Source organism: Dendropsophus ebraccatus, chromosome 10 (assembly GCF_027789765.1).
Source record: "Dendropsophus ebraccatus isolate aDenEbr1 chromosome 10, aDenEbr1.pat, whole genome shotgun sequence".
NCBI lineage: Eukaryota > Metazoa > Chordata > Amphibia > Anura > Hylidae > Dendropsophus > Dendropsophus ebraccatus.
Window position 1 is genome coordinate 11160878 of NC_091463.1, and position 19918 is coordinate 11180795.

At 46.1% G+C, this 19918-nt stretch overlaps 1 protein-coding gene across 1 annotated transcript; it reads right to left on the reverse strand.

Moving 5' to 3' along the window:
- Positions 1-939: 939 nt before the first annotated feature.
- On the reverse strand, positions 940-8368 carry LOC138766357 (extracellular calcium-sensing receptor-like). Its single transcript, XM_069943933.1, has 7 exons — positions 8262-8368; positions 7956-8171; positions 6976-7264; positions 3649-4482; positions 3303-3515; positions 3086-3209; positions 940-1838 (listed from the first exon to the last, which is right to left on the reverse strand). Exons 1-7 carry the CDS (start codon positions 8366-8368, stop codon positions 940-942), a joined length of 2682 nt encoding a protein of 893 aa, XP_069800034.1.
- Positions 8369-19918: the final 11550 nt, after the last annotated feature.

Genomic DNA, 19918 nt, shown 5'->3' on the forward strand with positions numbered 1-19918 from the left:
TTTTGTTCAGCCGTTCTCCTAATATGCAGGAGAATAGGATTCCTGCCGCACCCCTCCCCCGCCCTCCAGCTGCTAATTGACAGTTGACTGCCTATACACATGGATAGATAACTGCCAATCAGCAGCTGGTGGGCGGAGTTTTCTGCAGCACAAAGGAGCTCTAGAAAGTGCAGGGGGCACCAGGAGGATTGAGGAAAATCCATCCCAGGACATCAGTTATAGGAGTTATAGGAGGGTATAGATGTGTCTGTACATAGAGTATTTATATGTATGGGGGGCACGCCTACACTATGTAATGGCATTGTTCATGGTCTGAATCTTATCTCCCCGATATGTGTATTTGGGAGTCGGATGGTCCCTTTGACTTGCATTGTGAGACCGTCTCACATGACACATGGGAAAGAACACATTAATATAATGACAACATGGTAATAAGGGGTTTTATTTCCAACATGTCCGATTCTTCCAACTTTTGGGAAAAAAAACGAGAGGCCCCAATTATATTAAACATTCAGAAAGTCTTTCAAAAGTTCTGACACCATTTCTTCTCATTCTAGGTTTCTAAAAGACTTAGATTTAGCACACAAAAAATTGAGATTTAAATTGAGAATCGTCTATAACCTCGCCCATCCCTAGATGAAAGTCCTCCCACCTAGTAGGTAAGATTAAGAGCATCTACAAAGAGTTTTTCTTGAGCTGGAGGACTCCCCTGGATTCATGTACTACATAGTTCTCCATTGATGTTAATGTACACCGTATTGTACTCCAAAGCTGCTGCAGAGGAAGCGAACTTCTAACAAAACAGAATTGTTCAGACTGACTGACCCCTTGTGATCTTGTTGGTTCCTATGAATCCATTGCTTTATTTTTTTTTTTTGCATTTTACAGTTTTCTATCATCCATCAACTATAAATACTCACTATTATTTGACATTATATTTTATGTCTTTGACATTAAATACTGTTTGGTGTTCATCGATGGCCTCAGGAGGATTATATAACATTTTGGGCCAAATATACAACACACAAGCCCAAAACTAGACAATAGTATAGCAAAAATCTCAACAGCTACAATGTATTTGCCCTTAGTACTGAGATAGGCGGGGATGAAGGTCGACCAGACACTAAGGAAGGTCAACATACTGAAGGTAATGTACTTGGCCTCGTTGAAGCTGTCCGGTAAGTTCCTGGCCAAAAAGGCAACAACAAAACTTATTGAAGCCAAGAAGGCCAAGTATCCTATAGTGCAGTAGAACATGACAACCCATCCCTCATTGCACTCTAAGAGGATAACACCATTAACGACTTCATCATTCCGATCCAAAAATGGAGGGAACCCTGTCTGCCACACCAGAATAATAAGTACTTGGACACTGGTGGATGTAGACACAACGAGGATGGCCGTCTTGGACCCAACCCACATCCTCAGGTTACTACCAGGTTTGGTGGCCTTGAAAGCAATGACTACTATGATGGTTTTGGCTAAAATGCAGGAGATACATAGAGAGAATATAATCCCAAAGAGAGATTGTCTAACTGAGCAGGTCAGCTTGACCGGGCAACCGATGAATACCAAGGAGCAAAGGAGGCAGAATATTAGGGACAGCAGGAGAACGTAGCTGAGGTTACGGTTGTTGGCTTTCACCACTGTGGTATTTCGAAACCTGATGAATACAATAAGCACCATCATGGTGGTCATGGAGAACGCTATGGATAATGATGCCAGTACTAGTCCCAAAGGCTCCTCGTAGGAAAGGAACTCCACAACTTTTGGGACACATTTGGTCCTTTTGCTGTTTGGCCAGGAATCTTGTGGACAATTGAAACAACGAGCAGAATCTGAAAGAAAGAAAATCAAGAACATTTGCATGAGAACAAGGAAACATTAGTAAAATGTTAAAAAAAATTGTCTAGTGGTAGTCCACCTTTCACTACCCTTGTCTAAATAAAAGTAACTAGAAAGAGTCAAGCTTGTGTCTATAAATTCCAACCTCCATTTTGCTGGCACTAGTTCTTGTTTCCGTTGACATTATGTCCTTTTTGAACAGTATATTTATGTGCCAGGTGACCATGAAGTTGGCTTGGTGGTTGCACTGCTTTGATTTGCTCCCTATACCAGCCTGATATATAATGTAACATGCATCACTAGTCACAGCCTTAGGGACCACAAAACCTCTGACCACAACCAAAACTTCTGGGTGCACCCCTGAACCCTTAAATGTCTCTGTTGATAGAAAAGTAAAAGCGTTATAAGTCTTGATGGAGTATTAGTATAAGTATTGTTGGAGATCCCTTCCATCACACAGATATTGTCCAAAGCAGACGGGGTCTCTATGGAGTCAACATACATCCACTTTTATGCTTGCCATGTATTTTGCTCCCATAGACACGTGCCTGTATGGCAGGCGTAACCCTAAATTTTTGGTTGGTGGGATTAGCGAACAGACAGATAACACATGAACATATGTGTCAGGACAGGGGAGGTAGGGACAAGATACGACAGTGAGCCCTACAGCTAAGCCCACCCACTGTCCCTACCTACTTGCCTCAAACGGCCCTAGGTAGCCACGGACAACCAAAAAGGTAGTCCCTGCTCTGGTATTGGTGCAACAGAGAACGAGACAGACGAACAAACACAAAGGGAGAGTCAACAAGCCAAAGTCTAAACCAAACGGGCAACGTAGTACAATCGGATAGTCAAAGGTCAGGCGGAAGATCAGGTAACAGGTCGAGCAAGCAGAGGAACTAGGAAAGGGGATCGCAGGAATAGACAGGGGGAGCTGGAATCAGGGTATGAAGCTAAACAACCAGCACTGAGAGACTGGCTCAGCTTTTTTATAGGAGGATCAAGAGCCCGGTCCGGATCCCCATTGGACGGGCACTGTGATCCTCCAGGTTCAGGACAGTAAGAGGAAAAAGTAAATCAAAGGACTTGCTCAGCTGCAGCAATCAAGTCTAGCAGAGCTCTGAGTAACTTCTGCATTGCCGGATGCTGAAAAGCAAGCGGGTGTGTCACACAAAAGCATAACCAGGCCCAGTTCCCACCAGGCTTCTGCACATTCCTGACAATATGATATTGGACTCACTTGTCTCAGTGGAAATCATTGACTCTGGGCACAGAACGCAGTCATAACAGCAGACTGGTTGACCTCTCCGGGGCATTTTCCAGTGTCCTGGAGGACAAACGTCACTGCAGACTGATACTGGTAACTGGAGAAATATATCAAAGTGCCTTTAACATTGTTTTAAATTTTATTTTATTAGTACAATGTGAAGAATACAATGTGAGGGATTTAAGGTTACCTGCCCTCCAGCCCAGAAGATGGCGCTGTCATTGATCAAGAGCTTTTTTTCTAAGTAATCATTAAAGATCCCAACTTTTAAAAATTGACGCCTGCTGTCCTCAAAATGCCAATTCATTACGTCAAAGTGCCCGTAAATGTCTCCATTAGCATCGAATAACACGTCTTCTCCGGCCGTATTCACAAAGTGAACCCTTCTCAAGTAATGAAGTAGCTGGTATTGGATAAATGCATATATTTTCAGGTTACAGGATGCGTCAACTCAGTCTACAACTAATGTTGCTGTTTACTAGAATTACATCCTCAACTGTAATGTTAAAATGAAAAATATCTGGGGGATCATTTACCTGCCATGGTTGAAGATCATACTTGTTTGCACAAGATCCTCCATGGAAAGGTCCTTCACCAGACCTGCAGTGCAGTAGGTTGTGGAGAGCGTGAGCAATGGCATAAACAGCATTGTGGGCCATGTACACAAATAGTGATGTTGGGTCATTGAGTTCGGCCATGTCATTGGTCACCACCTTCTCCAGTCCTGTACAGGTCACATTGACATAACCTAAATTTATGAAGTGAATATTTAAGTCATCGTCGGGCCATTTGCACTTAAACATCACCTCCCAAAAAGGTTTCAGAAATATCATTCTTGGATATTTACTGGGATGGAAAGTCTGTAGGAAATTTGAAAAATTTGGCGGAATATTTCTACTCCTTGTAATTCCTATGGTGCCATTAAGTATGGTCCAAAACTGTTTGTCGACAAGAGGTGTGGTGTACCAAGCTTCTGTACCTATCCAGATTTTCCCATTAATATTTTCTTGAAGGATCTCAAGAAATAGTAAGAAAATTTCTGCATTAATACAGTAGAGGATGACCACTTTGGCCGTAGATTGGTTGACAATTTCTATCGTCTTTAGCATTCTATTGTTGATGGGATTATAAGTGACTATTTCAAAAAATTCTATGCAGATTCCACTTTTGATGGCTTCTCTCCTGAACTCCACAACTCCTTCTACAAAGTAATCTGCTGAAGACGCAATCACTCCTATCCACGTCCACCCGAATTTCTTGCACAGTTCAATCAAAGCTTGAGGCTGGCTCCTGGTACTTACAGTAGTCCGTGTAAATGATGGGAACTCAAATTTGTTACTCAAGGCTGGTAAAGCGGCTATGAAACTGACCTGAGAATTTTTGTAGAAAGAAAAATATTAGTTTCCTTGCACTGCCACCATAGGTGAAAGGACTGAAATCAGTGGTCTGCCCCAGGGGCTAAAGGTTCATGGGCCCTGGTGAATGATTGTAGCTCCCATCCCACCCATTCAGACGCAGTCAGGGGAATAATCAGTTATATCCAGTGACTAACAGGTGACATCTTAACTGATGGCAGTTGTTAATTTTCGCTTTCTTCTCCATTCAGTTCCAGGCCGCCCTGTAGACATCTTTTGGTCACATCTATGGCCATCCATGCAGAGTTTGTTGCCCAGGTGTTGCCCACTATTATCACCACACAATACCGCATATGTAATACCTGATCTGAATAATTGTGGCACCATGACCCATTAAAGGGATTGTCTAGATTGTGTAAAAAAACAAACAAACAGAATATAAAATATGGTATCATCATGTTTTTTTAATCTCTGGTGTCTGGTGCTGCCACACCGTTCCTCCCCGCCATCTTTGTTTACCTCATTTCAGGGATGATTTGCTGTATAACCTGTAGTGAATGACTAAATGTAATGACTGATAGTAGATGGCACAAAACCCCTGAAGGGACCAGAGAGGGAGCACTGGACATGGCAGAGATAAACCAGGTAAGGAATGGATAGCATACTGGAAAACGTAATGGTGTCACTGTACCCTGTAATGAACTGTAATTGTCCTATAATGTACTGTGTAACCATGCCCAAATGAACTATACCACTGTATTGTGCCACTGTCCCCTATAATTAATGTACTGTGCCAGTCTCCCCCTCTTGTATTGTACCACTGTCTCCTATAATATACTGTGCCAGTCTCCCCCTCTAGTGTTGTGCTAGTCTCCCCCTCTTGTACTGTGCCAGTCTCCCCCTCTAGTGTTGTGCTAGTCTCCCCCTCTTGTACTGTGCCAGTCTCCCCCTCTTGTATTGTGCCACTGTCCCCTATAATTAATGTACTGTGCCAGTCTCCCCCTCTTGTACTGTGCCAGTCTCCCCCTCTTGTATTGTGCCACTGTTCCCTATAATTAATGTACTGTGCCAGTCTCCCCCTCCTGTACTGTGCCAGTCTCACCCTCTTGTATTGTGCCACTGTCCCCTATAATTAATGTACTGTGCCAGTCTCCCCCTCTTGTATTGTGCCACTGTCCCCTATAATTAATGTACTGTGCCAGTCTCCCCCTCTTGTATTGTGCCAGTCTCCCCCTCTTGTATTGTGCCAGTCTCCCCCTCTTGTATTGTGCTACTGTCTCCCCTTCATGTTTTGTGCCAGTCTTCCCCTCTTGTATTGTGCCACTGTCCCCTATAATTAATATACTGTGCCAGTCTCCCCTTCTTGTACTGTGCCAGTCTCCCCCTCTTGTATTGTGCCACTGTCCCCTATAATTAATGTACTGTGCCAGTCTCCCCTTCTTGTACTGTGCCAGTCTCCCCCTCTTGTATTGTGCCACTGTCCCCTATAATTAATGTACTGTGTCAGTCTCCTCCTCATGTACTGTGCCAGTCTCCCCCTCTTGTTTTGTGCCACTGCCTCCACCTCATGTACTGTGCCAGTCTCCCCTTCTTGTTTTGTGCCACTGTCTCCACCTCATGTACTGTGCCAGTCTCCCCTTCTTGTATTGTGCCACTGTCCCCTATAATTAATGTACTGTGTCAGTCTCCTCCTCATGTACTGTGCCAGTCTCCCCCTCTTGTTTTGTGCCACTGCCTCCACCTCATGTACTGTGCCAGTCTCCCCTTCTTGTTTTGTGCCACTGTCTCCCCCTCATGTACTGTGCCAGTCTCCCCTTCTTGTTTTGTGCCACTGTCTCCCCCTCATGTACTGTGCCAGTCTCCCCCTCTTGTATTGTGTCACTGTCCCCTATAAAGTACTGTTTCATTCTCTCATCATTATTTCCTAATCTTTGGTTCTCCAGCTGTAGCAAAACTACAACTCACATCAAGAACTGACAGCAAGACATGTTGGGTTTGTTATTTTGCAACCTGAAGACACACTGGCTGTAGAACTATTACTCCCATCATGGACTGTCAATGGGGCATGATGGGGGTTGTAGCCCTTAGAATGATAATGCTCACCTCTCCAGGTTCCTGCTGAGCTCTGGCCTCTTCTGGTCAGGTCTGGACGCAGTGTAATGTAGGCGGAGCTAATCGCTCGGCTCCACATGACACAAGAGGAAATGCTGAGTGGCAGGACAAGGAGCAATCAGCTATTCACTTGTATAAGCAATTGCTGATACCATTACATAGGAGAGCATGGCTCACTGCAGGTTTTCCGAACAGGCTGTCATTTTCAGAGCCCATTTAAGAGAATAGCAGAATCGAAGCAAGTGATAAGTTATGCCACTGGCTGTCCTTATAATGCATAGACATAGCATAGTCAGCTAGAGGTAGGGTGATGCTCTTACTAGCAGATCTCCACTCCAGATACCTGAGTTTATCTTATACAGTAGTTAGGAAATGACAGTTATGAGGTCCACCTACTTGAGGAAACCTCCATAGTCCGAGCACCCTCGCTATAGCTACTGATGAGGTTGAAACGTCTCCAATTATTGCTGGTACAATGGGCTCGGATCCACACTTGTAATTTGGGGTTTGGTTCCCATTACTTGACATAGTCTGGAAAACTGCCTGAAGCGAAGCTGATTCAGAATAGCAGGAGTCAAACATCTGGAACCCCAGCGTGATGTTGAGTAGAAGATCTGGGTTCTCATTCACTTCTTCAACAGCAAAAATTAAAGCCAGAATGGACTTGAATGAATCGGTGTTGAACCTGAAATGTATAACTTTCTTGTTATCATGTAGTCGTCATATTTGTGGACATAATTTATGCGTCTGGGCCCTCAGGTAGCCAGAAGGGTGACTGGGCTTCAAAAAATTTACATTTTTGATCTGCTCCTTCTTACCCCATATGCACAGTGTTAGGGCGGGTTCACACTACGGAATTCTCGCGGACAATGTCTGCGGAATTCCGTCAGCTGTCCACCCGCACATCTGGGCGCCTTTCTGCCGACTCTATAGACACCATTCTATGGGCCGGCGTATTCCGCTATACGCTGAAAAGTGTCATGTCACTTCTTTGAGCGGATTGCGGAATACGCCGGCCCATAGAATGGTGTCTATGGAGCCGGCGGAAAGGCGCGTGCCCGTGCGGGCGGACAGCTGACGGAATTCTGCGGACATTTTCCGCGAGAATTCCTCAGTCCGAACCCACCCTTATTCAGTATGAGGAGGCATTGAGCACAGGATGAACAGCTTCCCAGTGTAAAGAGAACTGGAAGCAAGATGGGACGGACGTTCAAAAGCAGGGACAAGAATAGCAGACCAGGCGGAGGTGAAAGGGCCTCTGGGCTATTGTGTCCTGGGTGGAGGTGCCACAATGGGAGGCCCAATATGATTTTTGCTTTAGCACCCATTCTCTCCTATGTGTACAAATAACTGAGTAGATATAAACCCGTACTTACCAGTCACATGGACGCGGAGGTGGCTGTTTAGTGAAGGTGGCCATGGGCTGAGTATATGATGCAGTAAAAGGGTTGATAATTCCCAGTATGATATCTCCTTTCTCAGTGTAATCGGCCATAGCTCGGATGGAGAGAGAACAGCTGGACGTGGATGTCCCAACAGAGCAGAACGTCAAAGTCATAACATAGAGGGGAAAATAGAGACGCATTGTGGACCTGGCAAGACAAACATGGTCAACAATCACAGATATCAAGAAGACGGAAGATGCCGGGACACTGCTGGGAGTGGATTGCGGTTTATTATACCTCATAGTGATGCTGATTTTGTGAACCCTAAAAACCTCTATATTAGACGCAGGATTGGAAGAGAACTTATAATGGCTTATAATTAGAGATGGGCGAACCTGGAGCATGCTCGAGTCGATCCGAACCTGAACTTTTGGCATTTGATTAGCGGTGGCTGCTGAACTTGGATAAAGCCCTAAGGCTATGTGGAAAACATGGATATAGTCATTGGCTGTATCCATGTTTTCCAGACAACCTTAGAGCTTTATCCAACTTCAGCAGCCACTGCTAATCAAATGCCGAACGTTCGGGTTCGGATGGACTCGAACCCCAACCCGGTTCTCTCATCTCTACTGATAATGTTCAACCACCATGCAAGGAGGCCAGACAATTGATCACTGAAGGTCAATAGAAGGTCAGAATGAAGCGATCAGCAGATGAACGAGATATAGACCCTTGTGGAAAGCGATCGGCTCTATAGTCTATGGGATTGTCTCCTGCAGGACCCCTTCATCTCATTACTGGGACCAGATACAACTCTGCTAATATTTAGCTTTATTTTTGCCTTCCTGTTCTTATATTTTTTGGGGGAATTTATGATCCCTCCCAAAAATAATCACTTTAAAACATTACTGACGTTTATAAAAAAAAAAATTTGAAATGTCACACATGTATCAGAAGTTTTGATTGGTCGAGATCTGAGTGGTTGAACCCCCGCCGATGGCTAGAACTTACCTCAAACGACCAGGAGACTGAGGGGAGCCTGGAGTGCAGCCTGTGAGGTCTTGATGCAATTTGCCCCTAGTCTTGATACAGAGCGATTTATAACATGTACGGTCAGTAGGGAAAGATCATCGTCGTCCTCGAGGAATTTTCCACCATATACTTAATATTCACGATTATAATTTCCAACATATAATTATGTCATTCAGTGTAATTGTTTAGAATGTGATGTAGATCACAAATATAATTATTGCTGATGCCGAGAAATGCATGTATCTAAAAAAAAACTTCATTACATAGAAAATATATAATATAAAAAAAAGGATATATAAAAATAAAGGATATATAAAGGATATATAAAAATTTACCTTTTTAGCCATTAATGTTAACCCACTCTTCAATTATCATGGTGTTATATGTTATTACAACTACACTCATTGACAAAAAGAATGCACCCTGCTACAAAACTTACCATGCAGTTATGGTTACACCAGGGGCGGATACAGACTGCATAGGGCCCCTGTGCGAAAAATTTGCCTGGGCCCCCCTTCTCCCTTTGTTTCCCACCAACCTTTTCCACTTCGAGCTCCCCTACCAAATGTTCTACAAAATACAAAAAAACGGCAATTAGTGACTCACAGGTGATGTCTTCTTTGATCTGAGGCATCACTTTCCTTTTCCTCTCTATAACTGGCCCGGACCACCATGACGATTTCTTCCAGCTACGTTTCATCTCTTCAGAACCTGCCAGACAGACATCTCAGGCTCCGCATTTATACTTCAACTTCCTTCCCTTTCTCCTACCTATAGGATCCTATACAGTAGTAATTCCACTTATTGGTGTCATGTGCAGTAAAGTGAGTAGGTAGGATCCCCCATATAGTCATAACACTATCTTCTATGACCTCTCAATCAGTAATAACATCCCCTTTTATGACCCCCCCTTTCCCCCATATAGTAATAATGCCCCCTGCTGTGCCTTCCATATTGTAAAAATGCCCTCTGCTGTCCCTTCCATATAGTAATAATGCCCCCTGCTGTGCCCCCATATAGTAATAGTGCCCCTAGCTGTGCCCTATATAGTGGTAATGCCCCTGTTGTGACCCCTATAGTAACAATGCCCCCTGCTGTACACAGCCCCCATGGTGAAAGGAGGAGAAATCGGGGGAGGGGCCTGTCAACCCAGCGGATGCCGTTCAGTACAGGGGAAAGGATTACAGTGTGAGTGGTGGCGTCTTCTCCTGTCACAGAGGGAAACAAGTGAAACAGGTGGTGGCCCTCAGTGACAAGAATGGTGGCACACACACTGATTGTAACCTGCTACCAGGGCCTGGGACAGTGTGTGTGCCTCTGCAGGTGCTGGGCTGGGGCCCTGATCCAGTCCGACACGGATTATAGCGGCAGTGCATCCCCAGAAACTGCAGAGCCGCAGCTTCTAGAGATGCTGGTCGGGACCCCTGTGCAGCTAAACCAGCTGCACAAGCGGTATGTCCGCCAGTGGGTTACAGACGGACTCCTGCTACAAGAGGGTGAGAACGTACCTCCAATGCTGCCCTATAAAGAGGCTCACAAACTACTTTTGGGTAGTGTAACTCATGGTGAGAGATTGTTGACTGGTAGACATGACTCTACAATGTACAATTTGCCCAGTTGACAAGGCGACACATCATTGGGCTGAGAAAAGCAGGATGGTCATCTTGATCTAGACTGGTCTGAAGCAGTTCTTTGGAGGTATCAGGGGCAGTGCTTATATTTGAGCATGCATAGTGTCTCCTCCAGATTGTATGAGAAACAGATCCCTGATCTCAGGGAGACCGACCAAACGACAAAACTGCCGGCTGCTAGTGAAAGCGCTCAATGCAGTGAAGTCCTAGGTGCATTGCCCCCTGGGAAACATGAATATGCAAAAGAAGAGCCCGTGGAGCCTCATCAAAGAGTCTCGAAACACAGGACTAGCCAGATATCCCTCTGGGAAGGACCCAGCCAAGGGGTGGCTCCTGTAAGGAAACCACCATATTAAGTGGCCCTATAAGTCAAAATAATGACAAGGGAAAAACCAAGGCCAGGTAACCATCCACATACAGCTGTTTTGGGGTGTTGCCCCTCATCAGTGTGGAGCAGGATTCTGGCTAGGTGGGAGCAATGTCTAGTAGAGCCATAAGAGAAACAGATCACTGGGACTTCACTGCATTGAGCGCTTTCACTAGCAGCCAGCAGTGTTGTCGTTTGGCTGGTCTCCCTGAGATCAGCGATCTGTTTCTCTTATGGCTCTACTAGGCATTGCTCCCACCTAGCTAGAATCCTGCTCCACACTGATGATTCAACACCCCGAAACAGCTGTATGTGGATGGTTACCTGGCCTTGGTTTTTCCCTTGTCATTACATTGACTTATAAGGCCACTTAATATGTTGGTTTTGGTGGTTTCTTTACAGGAGCCGCCCCTTGGCTGGGTCCTTCCCAGAGGGATATCTGGCTAGTCCTGTGTTTCGAGACTCTTTGACGAGGCTCCATGGGCTCTTCTTTTGCATATTCATGTTTTCCAAGGGGCAATGCACCTAGGACTTCACTGCATTGAGCGCTTTCACTAGCAGCCGGCAGTGTTGTCGTTTGGCTGGTCTCCCTGAGATCAGCGATCTGTTTCTCTTATGGCTCTACTAGGCATTGCTCCCACCCAGCCAGAATCCTGCTCCACACTGATGAGGGGCAACACCCCGAAACAGCTGTATGTGGATGGTTACCTGGCCTTGGTTTTTGCCTTGTCATTACGTTGACTTATAGGGCCACTTAATATGGTGGTTTTGGTGGTTTTCTTACAGGAGCCACCCCTTGACTGGGTCCTACCCGGAGGGATATCTGGCTAGTCCTGTGCTTCAAGACTCTTTGATGAGGCTCCATGGGCTGTTCTTTTGCATCCTCCAGATTGTAACACTTCCTTATCTGTTCCGTCACCAGATTTATCACTGGTCCAGTATTTATGGTGGAAAAGATCTACAGGCCAAGCTCTAACATCTGTGGTGACTGTGCTGCAGGTTGTTATATAGAACCTGTATCCTCCATGTCCAGCTGTATCTCATTGTGTATCCAAGTTACCAGTGCCTAAATGTATCTCTCATCCAACTCAGAAGTGTCCAACTCAAGGCGGCGCTGTCAAATTTCACTACCTAGACTGTGCCATGTGCTCTCCTGCCCTGGTGTGTATAACCCCTGCAGGAAGGAGCCCTGCCCAATAGAAAGTGCAGGGACCACCGGGAGGAATTAGAGGACCCCCTTCCAGGACATGTCATGGTGAATATAGAGGGTACAGATGTTTCTGTATGTGAAGTATAGTATAGATGCGACGGGGGACAGCGGTGAGCGTTGGTGGCGGGACCGGACAGTTGCGGCAGGGCAGGTCAGCGACATTCCGCCTCATGGCAGAAGCAGCCCTGAGTGTATGTGTTGAGTCTGTCTGTATATACAGTGTGTGCTTTTGTACATACATAGTATGTATTTAGTGCACATATATATATTTTGTATGTGCAGTTTATGTATAGCTACGTGTGTATCTTAAAGTATTCGGCCTGTGTATTCACTGTATATATTTGGGGGCACAGCTGGTGACATCACATTAAGCCAGTATATTGGAGGTTACCATGGCGCACCTATTCATCTTAATGAACAGAGCATAGAGGGAGAATATGGCGCAGTCTCAAAGTGGAAATACCCACTGTTGCCCATAGCAACCAATCACAGTTTAGCTTTCATTTTAAAAGAGCTGAGCTGTAATTGGTCACCATGGGCAACAAAGGACATTCCTATTGGTTTTGCAGCTAGCAATTCAGGTTAGTGGAGGATATTCTTCTGAAGTGTTTGTGTGTGGGCGGTGGAGGGCTCAGAAAGCCACATTGCAGAGTTCACCCATGATTTATATATTGTAAATGGTGACAATACAAGTAATTTTGGGGAAAATTAGATTAAATTCCTACACGGACAGGCAGGGGCGTAGCTAATGACTCCTGGGCCCTGGTGCGAGAGGTCAACTTGGGCCCCCTTTCACGACCAAGTGATGCTACTGATATATATATATATATATATATATATATATATATATACACACACACACACACACACATACACACCAAGACAGATATTACCAATAACACCAGCATATAGGAAGAGAAAATACTATCACCATACATATTACCACCATACTGTTACTGACCAAATCCTGTATACTGAGACCAATATTGCCAATAATACCAGTATATAGGAAGGATATATTACCGCCACACCACAACCATCACCACCATATTGTTACTGACCAAATCGAGTATACCAAGACCAATATAACACAGTGCCAGTAAGAAATAATACCACCACATAGTGACTAATAGCACTATATATTGACTGACAACGCCACATACTGACTAACAACACCGCATACTGACTAACACCACCGCATACTGACTAACACCACTGCCGCTACTGAATAACATCCACTGTACACAGATCACTATCACCGCATCCAGTCATATAGAGGTACCCAGCTCTACACAGGCTCTATACACCATATACATTACACTGCAGTTATATCAGGTGACTCACAGGGTCCGTCTTCTCTGATTGGAGTTCTTCCCTTTTCATCTTCTTCTCCATCTGTCCTGGGCCGTTATGAGAACTTCTCCGAGCCACAAATCCACAGGATCTGCCAAACATATTAGGCTCCTCACTCTGGCACCATCCTCATCTCTATACACACTGCACATCTGTATTGGCCCCTTTACGCCCTCATTTAGTGGGTAGGCTGATCTCTGTGACCCCCTAATAATATATGCCCCCTCTGTGTTGTCCCCCTTATAGATGGCCCCCTCTCCCCCTATGTTGTGCCCTTATAGATGGCCCCCTCTCCCCTATGTTTCCCCCCCCTTATAGATAGCCCCCTTCCCCCCCTTATAGATAGGGTGAGGGGAAGGATGGTGGTGGTGGTGATAGTGAGGAGGATGATGGTGGTGAGGAGGAGGAGGATGATAGTGGTAGTGGTGGTGGTGGGGATGACCACAACCCCTTATAGATGGCCCCCCCTCTTCTCCCCTTATAGATAGGGTGAGGAGGAGGATGGTGGTAGTGAGGAGGAGGATGATGGTTGTAGTGAGGATGATGGTGGTGGTGGGGATGACCACCCCTTATAGATGGCCCTCCCTCTCCCCCCTGCCTTTTAGATGGCTCCCCCTCCCCTATAGATGCCCCCCCTCTCCCCCTGCCTTATAGATGGCTCCCCCTCCCCTATAGATGCCTCCCTCTCCCTTATATATGCCTCCCCCCTCTCTTATAGATGGCTCCCCCTCCCCTATAGATGCCTCCCCCCCTCTCTTATAGATGGTTCCCCCTCCCCTATAGATGCCTCCCCCTCCCCTATAGATGCCTCCCCCCTCTCTTATAGATGGCTTCCCCTCCCCTATAGATGCCCCCCCCTCTCCCCCTCCCCTATAGATGCCTCCCCCCTCTCTTATAGATGGCCCTCCCTCCCCTATAGATGCCTCCCCCCTCTCTTATAGATGGCTCCCCCCTCCCCTATAGATGCCCCCCTCCCTTAAAGATGCCTCCCCCCTCTCTTATAGATGCCTCCCCCTCCCATATAGATGCCTCCCCCCCTCTCTTATAGATGGCTTCCCCTCCCCTATAGATGCCCCCCCTCTCCCCCTCCCCTATAGATGCCTCCCCCCTCTCTTATAGATGGCCCTCCCTCCCCTATAGATGCCTCCCCCCCTCTCTTATAGATGGCCCCCCCTCCCCTATAGATGCCCCCCTCCCTTATAGATGCCTCCCCCCTCTCTTATAGATGCCTCCCCCTCCCCTATAGATGCCTCCCCCCTCTCTTATAGATGGCTTCCCCTCCCCTATAGATGCCCCCCCTCTCCCCCTCCCCTATAGATGCCTCCCCCCTCTCTTATAGATGGCCCTCCCTCCCCTATAGATGCCTCCCCCCCTCTCTTATAGATGGCTCCCCCTCCCCTATAGATGCCCCCCTCCCTTATAGATGCCTCTCCCCTCTCTTATAGATGGCTCCCCCTCCCCTATAGATGCCTTCCCTCTCCCCCCTCCCCTATAGATGCCTTCCCTCTCCCCCCTCCCCTATAGATGTCTCCCCCCTCTCTTATAGATGGCTCCCCTCCCCTATAGATACCTCCCCCCCTCCCCTATAGATGCCTCCCCCCTCTCTTATAGATGGCTCCCCCTCCCCTATAGATGCCTCCCCTCTCCCCCCTCCCCTATAGATGCCTCCCCCCTCTCTTATAGATGGCTTCCCCTCCCCTATAGATGCCTCCCCCCTCCCCTATAGATGCCCCCCTCTTCCCCCTCCCCTATAGATGCCTCCCCCCCTCTCTTATAGATGGCCCCCTCTCCCCTATAGATGCCTCCCCCCTCTTATAGATGGCTCCCCCTCCCCTATAGATGCCTCCCCCCTCTCTTATAGATGGCTCCCCCTCCCCTATAGATGCCTCCCCTCTCCCCCCTCCCCTATAGATGCCTCCCCCCTCTCTTATAGATGGCTTCCCCTCCCCTATAGATGCCTCCCCCCCTCCCCTATAGATGCCCCCCTCTACCCCCTCCCCTATAGATGCCTGCCCCCCCTCTCTTATAGATGGCCCCCCTCCCCTATAGATGCCTCCCCCCCTCTCTTATAGATGTCTCCCCCTCCCCTATAGATGCCCCCTCTCCCCCCTCCCCTATAGATGCCTCCCCCTCTCTTATAGATGGCTCCCCCTCCCCTATAAATGCCCCCCTCTCCCCCCCTCCCCTATAGATGCCCGCCTCTCCCCCCTCCCCTATAGATGCCTCCCCCCCTCTCTTATAGATGGCTCCCTCTCCCCTATAGATGCCTCCCCTCTCCCCCATAGATGCCTCCCCCCTCTCTTATAAATAGCTCCCCCTCCCCTATAAATGCCTCCCCTCTCCCCCCTCCCCTATAGATGCCTCCCCCCCTCTCTTATAGATGGCTCCCCCTCCCCTATAGATGCCCCCCCCTTCTCGATGGCCCCCCTCCCCTTCGTGCAAGCAGATTTAAAAAAAAAACAAACCACACACACAACTCACCTACCCCGCGTTCCCTCGTCGAGCCTCTCTCCTTCTGCAGCCTCCGGTTGATGCGCGGCTGCCGGAGGTTTCCCGTCCTATCCACGGCAGCGCACGCATCAGAGAGCTCCCTGTACGCCTGGGGCCCTGACTTCCGGTACAGAAAGCGTCTCTAACGTGCGCTCCCCGCGGGCCCCCTCTTGTGGCGGGCCGGGTTGCAGCGGCGACCACTGCAACCCTGGTAGTTACGCCACTGCGTACAGGTCATGATAGATGGGGACGTATAGTTATATCTGCTTATATACAGACGTCAAGTAATGCATGATTACATTATTACAGCTCTCACCCTATGGCTATGTTCACATATTGTCTTTTTTTGGCTGTTTAACAGCATTTTTTAAGATGGGAGTCATTTTGAGACAGTTTTTTTTATAATGACTGTATCGTTAGTTGTATAATCACGTCCATCACCATAAAATAACAGCCGTTATTTGGCCTCAAAATGACGCCCGTAAAGATGGCCAAAAAAAGACAATTTCCAAACAGAGCCTATAAGCGTTAAAGAAAACTATCATGTGGAGGAGCGCAGACGTGTAAGTACCTGACAGCTGCCTCCTGAATGTAACACCCTTTCCTCCTCCCTTTAGCTTGTCATCATCAGCAGTGGGTCAGTGCTTAGTGTAACCCGCTCATTGCTGGGCTGCTGCATCTCTAATATCTGTTTACATAGCACCTTACAAGGCCAGTGCATCAGTAACCCCTTCTACCCCACATGTCATCTATAGTGCTGTACTGTAAATCATCCCCCAGCATAGTGCAGCCTGGAATATGCTGAGCAACAGAAGGATTCTGCAGAGGTAGGAATTAGTCATTCATCTATTTGTGTGGGATTTACCAGAATGAGGTTAGAACTTATAAATAGTTAACAAACCAGGATGGAATTTGATGTCAATGCAATAATAAATCAAGATATTTTATATTATTTTATTTCTTAAATTCAAAAATGTTCTGCAATTGTTAGGTATATGCATGTCTACAATATAGATACAACCATTGGAGGTGAGACCTGTGGCCTCTAACCAAAACTTTAGCCGCCATGTGGCCCCAACGCTTTATAGATTCTGACAGTTGTTTTCCTGGGTCCGTGTTTACGTAACGCACTTTATGGTAAAACTGACATGATATCTTTATGCTATCGATCAGTATGAATACAGTGATATGCAGGTTTACATAGTGTTTGTGATGTTTTACTATTTTTATTAACAGTAAAAAAAAAATTGATTTAAAATGGCCCTATTGTAACTCCTAAAGCGCTTTTTTATTTTTATTTTTTTTTTTTTAATCACCTACAGGGCTGTATGGGTTGTCTTTTGTGCCATGGTCTTTAGTTTTTTATTAGTATCACATTTTTATAGATCAGACGTATTGATTCCTTTTTTTACATTTTTTTTTATAAAATGTAATAAAAAATCAACAATCCTGGCATTTTTGTTACTGCTTTTTAACCCCTTAAGGACAGAGCCAATTTCGATTTTTGCGTCTTCGTTTTTTTCTCCTTGTGCTTAAAAGGCCATAGCAGTTACATTTTTCCACCTAGAAACCCACATGACCCCTTATTTTTTGCGTCACTAATTGTACTTTGCAATGACCGGCTGAATTTTTGCATAAAGTACACTGCGAAACCAGAAAAAAATTCAAAGTGTGGTGAAATTGAAAAAAAAAAAGCATTTTGTTTATTTGGGGGAAATGTGTTTTTACGCCATCCGCCCTGGGGTAAAATTGACTTGTTATGCATGTTCCTCAAGTCGTTACGATTAAAACGATATGTAACATGTATAACTTATATTGTATCTGATGGCCTGTAAAAAATTCAAACCATTGTCAACAAATATACGTCACTTAAAATCGCTCCATTCCCAGGCTTATAGCACTTTTATCCTTTGTTCTATGGGGCTGTGTCAGGTGTCATTCTTTGCGCCATGATGTGATCTTTCGCATATACGACTTTTTGATCGCTTTTTATTACAATTTTTCTGGATTTGATGCGACCAAAACTGCGCAATTTTGCACTTTGGGATTTTTTTGCGCTTACGCCGTTCACCGTACGAGATCAGGAATGTGATTAATTAATAGTTCGGGCGATTACGCACGCGGCGATAGCAAACATGTCTGTTTATTTATTTATTTGTTTACTTTTATTTATAACCTGGGAAAAGGGGGGCGATTCAGACTTTTATTAGGGGAGGGGGCTTTTTATTGACAAGAACACTATATTTTTTTTTTACACATATACTAGAAGCCCCCCTGGGGACTTCTAGTATATACACTTTGATCTCTCATAGAGATCTCTGCAGCATAGATATGCTGCAGAGATCCATGAGATCAGCACTGGTTTGCTTTTGGCTGCTGCAGCCGGAAGTAAACGAGTGCCGAGCCGGAGATGGTGCCATCTTGGAGCGGTCCCCGGCCGGCTTCAGAAACGGAGATCGCTCCTCCGGGATAACATCCTGGAGAAGCGATCTCCGCCACTAGACACCAGGGAGACGCTGGATCCGGTAATCGGATGCAGCTGTCATGTTTGACAGCTGCATCTGATTACTGTATTAGCGGGCACGGCGATCGGACCGTGCCCGCTAATACCTACGGTCCCGGGCTACAAGCGGCACCCGGGACCGCCGCGGTTCAGAGCGGGGTCGCTGTGCGTCCCCGCTCTGAACGCCCTTACCGGCAATAGGGCGTACCTATACGCCCTTTGTCGTTAAGGGGTTAATTGCAGTGTATTTGTTACCGCCATTTGCCATGCACGAATAATATTATTTTATTTTAACAGACAATTACACATGTTACGTTATAAAATATACAGTGGTGCCTTGGATTACGAGCATAATTCGTTCCGGGACGGCGCTTGTAATCCAAATCCACTCTTATACCAAAGAAAAGAAATCATAGAAATGCAGATAATGATTTATTATTCTGAATAACTTGTAAAACAGATGAAACAAACATATAGAAACAGCAGAATATGTGCTATTATAAGTTACTGTACAGTAATGGTGAGGATGGGAAACACAAGGGCTGACAGAGACTGCAGGGAGCATGAAGGAATGAGCAGGACAGATGTGGGCACATACATGCAGCACTCTCTGTCCGGGGAGAGAGGGGTTACAGCTATGGAGAGATTACCTCCACAGTCCTGTCCCCTGATGTGAGCCCCAGCCTGAAGTGGATCTGCTATGATTTGGAAGGTGAGGGAGACTTCCTGGGTCAGAGTACAGGGCTGTGGACCCCGCTATGCAGACCATACCCCTCCCCCACTCGCGCTCCCACCCAGTACAGGGAGCTCTTACACCAAAACAATGCTATTAAACCCAAGTCACAATTTTTAAAAACTTTGAGCTCTTAAACCAAAACGCTGTTAAACCAAGTGACTCTTAAACCAAGGTACCACTGTATTAATAAATTTTATTATTTTTATGTGTTTTATTTATAAAATGGGAAGATGGTGATTTAGACTTTTACTGGGGGAGGGGCTTTGGCATATTTTTAAAAACATTCATTTATTTAAACCTTTTAAGTCCCCCTAAGGGACTATTACCTACATAGATTGCATTCACTGATCATTGCTATGCCATAGCATAGCAAGGATCAGTGATATCTGTGATCTTCTGATAGAGCCTGCCTGTGGCACACTGTATTAGAAGTGTGAGACCTCTGGCAGTCAGACAATGCGATGAGAACCCCGCAGACACACTGGTCGGTAAGTGACAGAATCTGCTCTTGTCTCTTACATTTAAAGGCTGCGGCGTTTAAGGGGTTAATGACGGGCAGCCACATGATCGCTGCGGCCTGTCATTGACAGTGAGGGCCCAACCGCTATGAAGCGAGCTAAGCTCCTGAGCTC

Bases quoted from the DNA above. Each gene is read 5' to 3' on its own strand.
- LOC138766357 (XM_069943933.1), bottom strand. From the start codon at position 8,368: ATGCTCCAGGTTCGCCCATCTCTAATTATAAGCCATTATAAGTTCTCT. The intron at 7,265-7,955 runs GTAAGTACGGGT...TATACATTTCAG, and splicing joins CCTCCGCGTCCATGTGACTG to GTTCAACACCGATTCATTCA. The intron at 3,210-3,302 runs GTAACCTTAAAT...ATATTTCTCCAG, and splicing joins TCTTCTGGGCTGGAGGGCAG to TTACCAGTATCAGTCTGCAG.